General features: G+C 39.7%; 1 protein-coding gene across 2 annotated transcripts; it reads right to left on the bottom strand.

Annotated features, from left to right (window-relative positions):
• Positions 1–2,731: 2,731 nt before the first annotated feature.
• LOC311267609 (uncharacterized protein) lies at positions 2,732–7,146 on the bottom strand. 2 transcript variants are annotated; one of them, XM_084370765.1, is made up of 4 exons: positions 7,062–7,146; positions 5,248–5,769; positions 3,193–3,315; positions 2,732–2,857 (listed from the first exon to the last, which is right to left on the bottom strand). In XM_084370765.1, the coding sequence occupies exons 2-3, from the start codon at positions 5,751–5,753 to the stop codon at positions 3,213–3,215; spliced, it is 609 nt and encodes a 202-aa protein (XP_084226891.1). In that variant the 5' UTR covers positions 5,754–5,769; positions 7,062–7,146; the 3' UTR covers positions 2,732–2,857; positions 3,193–3,212. The 2 variants fall into 2 exon arrangements, with proteins under 2 accessions (XP_084226891.1, XP_084226892.1); XM_084370766.1 differs by lacking the exon at positions 7,062–7,146 and adding an exon at positions 6,902–6,976.
• Positions 7,147–10,589: the final 3,443 nt, after the last annotated feature.

Here is a 10,589-nt window from a genome sequence, read left to right as displayed (position 1 = left end):
GGAGCCAGGATGTAGAGGTTAGGAGTTAGGAGTCAGGAGCCAGGAGGTAGGAGTCAGGAGTCAGGAGTTAGGAGTTAGGAGCCAGGAGTTAGGAGTTAGGAGCCAGGAGTCAGGAGCCAGGAGGTAGGAGTTAGGAGCCAGGATGTAGAGGTTAGGAGTTAGGAGTCAGGAGCCAGGAGGTAGGAGTCAGGAGTCAGGAGTTAGGAGTTAGGAGCCAGGAGTTAGGAGTCAGGAGCCAGGAGTTAGGAGTCAGGAGTTAGGAGTTAGGAGCCAGGAGCCAGGAGTCAGGAGTTAGGAGTTAGGAGCCAGGAGTTAGGAGCCAGGAGTTAGGAGTCTGGAGCCAGGAGTTAGGAGTTAGGAGCCAGGAGTCAGGAGCCAGGAGGTAGGAGTTAGGAGCCAGGAGTCAGGAGCCAGGAGTTAGGAGCCAGGAGCCAGGATGTAGAGGTTAGGAGTTAGGAGTCAGGAGCCAGGAGGTAGGAGTCAGGAGTTAGGAGCCAGGAGTTAGGAGTCAGGAGCCAGGAGTTAGGAGTTAGGAGCCAGGAGTTAGGAGTCAGGAGTCAGGAGTTAGGAGCCAGGAGTTAGGAGTTAGGAGCCAGGAGCCAGGAGTCAGGAGTTAGGAGTTAGGAGCCAGGAGTTAGGAGCCAGGAGTTAGGAGTCTGGAGCCAGGAGTTAGGAGTTAGGAGCCAGGAGTCAGGAGCCAGGAGGTAGGAGTTAGGAGCCAGGAGTCAGGAGCCAGGAGTTAGGAGCCAGGAGCCAGGATGTAGAGGTTAGGAGTTAGGAGTCAGGAGCCAGGAGGTAGGAGTCAGGAGTTAGGAGCCAGGAGTTAGGAGTCAGGAGCCAGGAGTTAGGAGTTAGGAGCCAGGAGCCAGGAGTCAGGAGCCAGGAGGTAGGAGTTAGGAGCCAGGAGTCAGGAGCCATCACCTGTAAAATACCTGTACCCTATATACAATCTGTCTGAAGATGTAGGTTGAAGTACTTTACATAGAATTATAAAATAAAATGCTCTATGTTGTTTTGGAGAATACATTTGAACTCACAGTATTAATGAGGTGATAATACAAACTCAGAAATGTTTGTCTTTTCCATGTTCTCAGAGGAAAATAAGGCCCCACAACACTGTTTGAAGCTATATTCTATTTTATCTTATTAACATTTTTAAAATACATTTTTAATTAACTTGTTGGACACAGTATTGCACGGCTGTGGTAGTTATAATTGTGCACATCATGTACAGCTGCAGATGAGTTGAGGTAACAGGTTTGGTGACTGGCACCGTCCTGCAGAACCACATTCCTACTTTATCTTCATCTTTGTTTCGTCCCTGTGACTTCAACTGTTTTATGATTAAAGCTGCAGTGTTTCCTGTAAATGTGTCCGTTGTGTCTCATAAAAACTTTCACTTTTAACACCGACTGTAAACGATAAACAAAGACATAAATGTATTGATGTGCTTGTTTGTTTATCATAACTGTTTATGCTGTTTTATCAACATTAAACTTTATCATATTCTATTTTATTGACATTTTTTAAAGACATTTTTAATTGTCATATTCAATAACCTTATTTTAGTCCTTATTTTTATCACTTTTATTATTGTTTATTCTTGTTTTATTATTATTTTCACCCATATTTTAAGGCCATCTTTTTGTGCATTCGTCTCTAAATCCGTTTTTGTTTTCTAAAATCCAATGTTGTGTTTTTTCAATCACTTCCAAAGCACTGTGAGTCCTACTGAAAATAAACTCACACACTTTGTAGTTTTTGGAGAAGAAATTCAAACTCTGAATTTTAATATTTACGACATTAATGAGGTAATAATACAAACTCAGTGAAGTGAATAAACAAGCTGTTCTCAGAGGAAAATAAGGCCCCACAGCCGTTTGAAGCTATATTGCATTTTTAAAATAATTTTCTGATTGTAATTGTCGACCAAAATTATTGCTGGGGACAATTTATCACTCACTGGACATCCTGCGGCCACGGCTCCACATTATTCCTCGTAAGAGACACAAACGAAGTAAAATCAAGGCAAATAACAGTGAAACCAACTATACAGGCCAACAACGAAAGATAATGAAAATAACGAGGTCTTAGACGTCTTCATCCATGCAGTAACACACACACACACACACACACACACACACACACACACACACACACACACACACACACAGTATGCTCCAGCAGCTCTATGAATCTCGCTCTGCTCGTCTGTTAATACACTTTCCACCAGATTAGTCTGATTTCATGCATATTGCAGAGAAGTGCCAGAAATCTAATTGAATGAACATCTAAAAATAGACATGATCTCTTCTCCCTCCACTCTTTCTATCTGGTTTTGTTCTCTCTCTCATTCCAGACGTCTCAGATCTGGATCTTTGTCCTCCAGAAGACTTGACTTTTGTCTCGTTGTCTCCGTCTGTGTGAATTGTGTCCTCGTGTTTTGTCTCATTGTGGGGACGTTTGAATCATGTGTTTTTGGCCCCTGCAGGATCTGAACTGTTAGTGAGGAGGCTGAAGTATGAGGAGAGACAGATGAGGAACAATAGATTTTATTTGCATGCTTTGGTTCTTGGTACAAGTTGCTAACATCCAAATAAAATATATTGACAAAGATAACGTGACATAATTGATTTCAACCTTACACCCGGCAAGCTTAGCTTAGCACAGCTAGACGAGCTTTTACTTGTAGTATTTTTAAAGTACACAACTTTAATTCTTCTTCTTCTTCTTACTGGTGGTGGCCCGGGACTTGACGGTCTTTTTAGGAGTGAGGCTCTTGTCGAGGACCTCAGAGAGCAGATCAGTGTCATTTTCCACCCACTGGAACTGCCGGCTCATGTCGGCGCCAGAGTCGCTGTGTGGAAAAAGGTTCAGACTTCAGAAGGATTCAATGCAAAGGAACTAGACATGACGCAAATAAAACAATGCAGGAAAGAAACTACAAAATTAATGAATGATTCAACAACACACTACCATAAATCAGGAGAGATATTTTGATATTTCTGAAAACACTGCCCCAGAGAATGTATCCCAGTGACGTCACAGATCTGCTAACTTCTCTCTCAGCACCATCATTAGGTTGACATTTGTGGTTCTGAGGGAAATATCTCAACAACTACTAGATGCATTGCAATTTAAACAATATATTGCTAACAGACGATAAAGGATATGACACATTATAGCTTATACCTGGAAAACCTCATCAGCATTTAAAAATTGATTAACGTAATCATGCTTTCCGTCAGCTTGATGTCAGACAACGGGTGGTCTCCGCAGAGATAGCCGCTACGCTGCCAGGGCAGGTACCAGTGGCTGTAGGAAAGAGGAATACATTTCTTAGTGCAAAGAAACATCATCAGCAAATTAAACAATAAATGAATTAATACACACAATCCATTTAAATCTCTGGATGTCTTTAGCCTGTAGCTTATCACAAAAATGAGTAGCAGAAGGAAACTGTTAGCCTGGCTACAACCACGCTAGCTGGCTTTATTTAGAGGTCCTTCAGGCTACATCTACACTAATTGGTTTTAGTTTAGTTTTACACCTTTCTGAGCCGCTGCTGGCCCCGTTTTAGATGGAAAACTCCAGTGCTGCATTTTAACTTGGAAGAGTCCTTTGAAAACAATGACACAGATGTTGTGTGACCCTTTGCCAGGAGAAAATTCACTATTGATGATTAATTCAACATAAAAAAAATACTTACAAGTTTTGCTCTAATTTGTTGTTTGTTGTGCAGTTAAATTCTGTATTTTATCATGCTTCTGTTGCCAACATGCTCAGGTGGCAGGTTATTATTTGAATGATCTGTGACGGTTCTGTGTCCAGCTGTGCTATCAGCCGATTTCGGGTCATGCCAGGAAGAACTACAGTCTGGTGGGATCATTTTGACCAAAAACAAGCTGTGTTGGTGAGACATGAAATACCATCCATGAAGTTTAGTTTGAGTAATAAATTGAAGAGTTTGAAGGCTCCTCAGATGCAAAATACTGCACAGAAGTTTCACAATGTTGCTGTGGTGATGATACAACACAGAAAATGTGAGTTGCATGAACATGGTTGGACATCGCAGTGTCTGACCAGATGACGTCACATTGTGGCAAAAGTTGAGCTAGGTTCAACTTTTAGCCACAGTGGTGCTTTGAGCTCAATCAGTATACTAACAGGTGGAAAATAACAAAGTACAAAAAAATTCCTGTACTTGAGTAGATTTTCTAGGTATCTGTACTTTATTTGTATTTATTTTTCTGACATCTTTTGACTTTCCCTCTCTACATCTGAACACAAACATCTGAACTTTCTCCTCCTCACAGCTTAAAAACAGCCTCGTTACTTTAGTTTGATGCATTTGAGGTGAATTATGGATTATTGTTATTTGGCGTCATCGCACGCCGCCTTCCCAACATCACAGACTGATGTCGACCTATCAGAGCACATCACGCACGGCAGACGCAGCGAGACGAAACAAAGACGTAAAAGACGTGAACAGACAGAGAGGGAGGCTGGAATGGGGAGAAAAGGCGTGTTAGTGTCTCGTATCTGCAGAGAGTCTCTTATTTTCTCTCTTTGTTGCTGCTCGGGACGCTTTACCAACCCAACATGTGGCTATTTGACGTCCTGGGAATGAGACTCAACAATCAACTATCTTTGTGGTGTGTTCAGGAACAGCTGGGACAAATCCTGCTGACTCTACCTTTAACTTTAATAGTCTTTGAATTATATTAATATGACGTGAGCTTCAGTTAGCTTTGACCACAAATGTCCTTCAGAGTACTCTGATACTCTGAGTACATGTCAGAGCCTGTACTCGATTACTTTTACTGGAGTAAAGAAGTTGAATCAGTACTTCTACTTTTACCAGAGTCGGTTTTTTATACAAGTATCTGAACTTCTACTGGAGGAAACAATGTGTGGACTCCTCTTCAGTAGCTGTGACAGTATTTTCAGCAGTCAGCTGCAGTTGTGTTTCTGTCCAGAGAGCAGTGATGAGTCTAGTGACATTTCAGGGCCTGTACTTTATTACTTTTACTTGAGTACATAAGTAGAATAAGTTTTAGTATCTGTACTTCTAGTTGAGTGAAGAATGTGTGGACTTGCCACCTCTACATGCTCATAATGACGATGCTATATCCTGATGTAAAATGTTTACTATTGAGATGTCTCAAGAAGTATTTTCTAGCACCACCATGACTTGTGGTCTTAAGAGATATGTGAGTAACTACTTTTACGACTCTTCGTGCTCACCTGTAGCCTGATTTACTCCATGAACTGGAGTGTTTGACTGGGCGTGGGTTGATGATGCTGATGATCCTGATTCGGTTTGGATCCCAGACACAAGCCTCCTCCAAACCGCTCTTCACCATCCCACAGTTGGGTGGCACCCAGGCGGTGTCATACACATCGCCGTGTGCAGAGTCATGCCAGGTCTTCTGACATGGGTGGCCTTGATATCTGATGCCGATCACTTTCCCCACGTCCACCGAAACCTTAAGGACGGCCCTGTCAGACTCAGGGTGACCAAGGGGATAGCGGCTGGCTTTCTGCAGGTCTCTGCTGAGGTAGACGCCACGGCCGAGCATCCCGTCTTTAGACTGGCTAAAACCTGATTTTACGATGGATTGAATATCCTTCTTGGTGGTGCCATGGTACATGATGTACTTACTACCACTAACCAGTTCATCGCGGCCCAGATGAGTTACACCAACAGGCGCATCGAAGTCATCTTCAGCCCACTCTTGCTCCTGGTTCATGTTGATCTCAGTATCGCTGTAGGAGAGAGGTTTATCAGAGTAAAGAGTTTATTCAAAGAAGCTAAACATCACTGTAAATAACACTAGAACAAGAAGGCACAACAGTCCCCTTTAAAGCAACACTATGTGACTTTTTTTTACCTTAAAATCAGCTTCAGTCATGTTGATGGTACAGTGTCTTGTAATAGGTTTAATGGTCTCTGTCACTTGTTTCTGCACTAAGAGGGTAGGATCTATTTCGACCTCACTCTGACCGTCACCATGGTCTTTACCTTGAATGATACCATCATCTACCTATCCTCAAGACCATATAACAACAAAGTCATGTGACTGACCTAAGGAGGCTTGGCTTGCCGCCCATGAAGCATCCCAGTGAGCATGCCTCCTCCTCTTTGCCTCACTCGCCTCATCCGAGACCCCCGTGCGTCTAAGCACAATGAGTGGGTGAGGTGATTTTTGATTAACTGCAGCTTAAGATTAAGTTGCTGATGCTGTTTTTTCCCTTAACTATACTGCACAGCAGGTGGGATTATTTTTCTTCTGAAAAATTATAAAAGTGAAGCACATACACCATGTAGATGAAATACATTGGGAATTTGATTATTTCTTTGTTTAATACTGATTGTATTGGCCTAATAATTTTTACTGTTTTTAAATCAACCTGCTGCTATGTGTTGTATTTATTATCCAATGAAGCTACTTTTTATTTAATACATTTTCACAAACACAGGGAGGACTTAAGTAGGTCTGCATATATAGTTCTGTATCGCTACTCTATTTCTATTTATTGTGGGCTAGTTGTTTTATTTCATAAATGCATCAAAACATGGCATCATTGAAATGGAAATGCAAAGTTCAGGTACCTAAGCATAAGTAGCCCACTGCAGAGTTGCCCCATGATGTGAAAATGTAAATTAATGCTCATTTAGGCCTATTAATAATCTTGAATGGCTAATTTAGACTTTCTAGGCTGCATTACCTTCATTGTAAGACACAGATATGTTTTGCGGCTCCAGACAGATTTTTTGGGTGAGTGACGGGGCAAAAATGGCTCTTTAGATCGTAAAGTTTGCTGACACCTGTCACCTGTCTTAATAACTCAATCTTACTTTTTCGATTCACAAAGCGAACTATGATAGCCTGCTTACCAGAATCCGTGTAGGTCCGTGTACGTTTCGTTAGTTAGATTTTTCCTTTAAACCGAACTGTCAGAAAACGAAAGTAGGCTACTACGCAGGGGCAAATAAATTACTTGCCCCCTCAAATCAAAATTTTAGAAGTTGAGAAAGCACGTTTTAATATACTCACAAAATGAATATATCACAAGTTGACAAAATTATCTGCAGTTGCAGAAAAATCCGCCGAAAAAGGGACACACACGATACAGTATCAGCTTCCCTGACTTAGTGTCAGGTTTCACCACGGCCACGGAGCGGTAAGACTTTGAAGAAGCAGCAGCGTTACAAGCACAGAGATGAGTGCGCACGTCCACTGCATGTGACAAACTGAAGACAAATGACCTGTGTCTGACAGACCCCCACGTAAAGCCAAGCCCAGGCTGAAGTCCTGCACTGTTTTGTTTCATACAATCACAGCGTTTTGTTTTTTTTGTTTTTTTTACAAAGCCAGCTTATGTAGAGGGTTGGAAACAATAGGGAAAAGTTGAAACAGTAGGAGAAAACATGTTTCTGAAGATGGTGTATTGTTGATTCAGGATAATGTTTGGTTCATGATTGGTTCAAGAGAACATGGACAAAAAGTAGATTATAGAGTAAAAAGGTAAATTCATTTTACTGGAGAAACTGTGTTGGTTAAAAATACATGGTAAAAAACAAATTCATTTATTATTTTTCATGAACATGAGAGGATGTCTCATTATTATTTTGAAAGTGGATATGTTTAAGTCCAAATGGCATAATTGAGTTGTATTGTTGTTAAGAAGATGAACATGTGAGCAAAGTGTTGTTTTTATTAACCTATGCATTGAAATGGCCATCTGAAATAACAGTGGGACTGAAGCTCAGGCCATTAGCTTTAATAATTTTGTAGAAATGTTGATACCTGAAGTGCGGATTTACATGCAAAGAGGAAGAATAAATCCTTCTGCCGTGAAGTTAACATCAGCACGACGTGTATCTCCTTTATTCTTACCACAGGCAAGACCGAGGACTTGCAGCTTCCCTGGCTATAGCCAGTCAGGGAGGCAACACTTACTTATTTTCTGGTCCAGCTTCCAGCAGCTCACAGAGAGAAAGTTAATGCTGTGTAATGCATCGGTTTTACAGAGCTTTTAAAAAGTGTAGTGCTGCTCCTGCATGTACTAATAGTAGTAGCAATGATGCTGCTGCTAGTACATCAGAGACAGCAGCTAGCATAACTGCACCTTTAGCATCAGCAAGCACTGCTTCTCCTGCACCTCCCTCCACCCCCCCAACAAGTGCTGCCCCAAAGCAGCCTGCTCAGCTACCCACTGACTTAAATGCAATGCACCATCTCAGCCAATACTGGGTAACTACCCAAAGCGTGCAGTTGGTACAAAATTGAGATCTCAATTTGAGAAGTAGTAATAGAAGTAGAACTAGTTTGAGAAGAATTTTTGTATAATTCATAAGACTACCTTTCAGTTTTGTAAATATTGACTATAGTGTGTGAAGTCCTACTTCAGGTTAAGATTTATTTGAGAATTAGGCCATCCAGTTAAGATAAATGTTATGTTGTTAGTTGATAAAATCTGGATGAAGGATATTTTATTTTATTTTATTTATTTATTTCATTTTTATTTTTCAAGTTGGACAGGTCTGAAGGTAGAGGCCTGACAAAGTGCAATCCACTTCTCCAAGTTGGGGTTGGACACATAGCTAACAACCCAATTCAATGAAGAAACACTGTTACTATAAGCACAGAAAAAAAAAGTGCTGGAGCATGATGTGTACACATGATGCCCCCTTCACATTTCTGACTGCCCCCTCATATATGCCTGCCTAGAACCGGCCCTGCCTCCTACTATAGCTAAAATGTTCTGAAAGAATCCCTGTCTCTCTGTTACTTCTCCCCGGGATTAAACACAGTTTAAACATCATTTAGGCCTCCATCAGACTCATCTCCTCATATTCATCATGTTGTCTTTAATAACATGTTTAAGGGAATAAAGTGTGTTCACGTACCTTCCTCCAGGTTCCTCTGAGAGTGCAGGCAATGAGTTCACTTGGCTTTAAAAGGACCTTCAGAATATGTGTGCACAAATGTAGCTACTGCTTTGCAGGCAACACTGTCAACAACCTGCACAACAACATCCGAACCAGATTTTCATTTTCGGTTTTATCCCCAACTGTTCTATAATTAAACCTGCTGTTTGTTTAATCATAACAATTTATCCTGTTTAATCTTCATTGAACTTTATCGTTTATATGATTATCATGTATTTATTTTATTACCATTTTTTAAAATACATTTTCAGTTGTCATATTTGATAATCGCATGTAATGGGTATTTTTATTACTTGTATTATTGTTTGTTCTCAATCTTTTTTATTTCAACCCATATTTTATTGCTGTCTTATTGTGTATCAGTCTATTTCTTGTTATTTCAGGCATAACCACGGCATTACTGGTTATGAAACAGTCTCAGTTCAATACTGATATGACCTACATACAGTAAGTAAACGAGACAGCAAGAAGATAAACTATTTCTATTTATTTTTTCTTGATGCGCACCACAGAGTGTGAGTGCTGACTGGAAGAGCTCCTTGGAAAAGTTACAGTAAGTAGTATGTTATCAAGTTAAAAAGAAGCAGGAGATTTTTCTTTAGATAAATTTATGTTTTGAAATTAAATTTTGTGGTTTTGACGGTGGAAACACTACCACTCTTGTACGCAGGAGGCTCTAAACTCAACAAAACAAATGTTCCTTGTAGTAGTACTAGTTTTAAGTAAAAGTAGCAATACCACACAGTAAAAAAAAACTCAATTGTAAGTTAAAAACCCGCTTTGAAAATGTTACTTATTGTAATGTTACTTGTTACTTATGTAAGTATTATTAGCTAAGTGTACCGATTTTTTTATTTTGGATGCATTTAAGATGCATTTTACGAGTGTGTAAAAATGTAGCTACTTTATGTATTTTATGTAGGCTACTGATGAGTAGGTTGATAATGCATTACATATCATAACATTGTGTAAAATCTTAATTTGTAAATCAACTAGTAACTATCACTGTCAAATAAAAGTATTAAAAAGTATATTATCTGCATCTGAATTGTAGTGGAGTTGAAGTAAAAAGTGTCAAAACGTCTCCAATTTATACTGAAGTAGAGTAATTGAGTAAAAGTTCTTAGTTACATTACACCACTGTGTAAGAACAAGTATCAATCTGCAACCTCACAGACAGATGCCATTAAATACTACACACTGAACCTTTAAATGATTTATCTTACATGCAGCCAGATTGAATGGACAGATTTCACAGGATAGACTATTTTCAGTGCCACACGCACGTTTTGGTATTTGGTGAACACACATCTGACTTAAACACCACATGTTTAAATCATTACGCTCTTTAATTTTGTTATTGACTTATATTTCGGTATTTGTACACAATTAATAAGTCACATATTTAAAGGGAAAGTATAACTAACATTGTGCATGTATAAAAAATATATAAGCATTGAAATAAACTGTTAGATCAGAAGTAAAAAATCTATATTTATATTTTAAAATGTGTCTTAAAGGAACACTGTAGTTTTGGTTGAAGAAATGTGTGTTTATTCAGTCATGAAAACCTTAAAGGACAACACAATTTATATTGTCTTACTTTGTTTATATGTGGCGGACCCTGCCA

This window comes from Pagrus pagrus, assembly GCF_965226575.1.
Source record: "Pagrus pagrus genome assembly, chromosome: 13".
NCBI classification, from domain to species: domain Eukaryota; kingdom Metazoa; phylum Chordata; class Actinopteri; order Spariformes; family Sparidae; genus Pagrus; species Pagrus pagrus.
The sequence above is the reverse complement of the archived record's forward strand: the minus strand, read 5'-3'. Positions and strand labels throughout refer to the sequence as shown.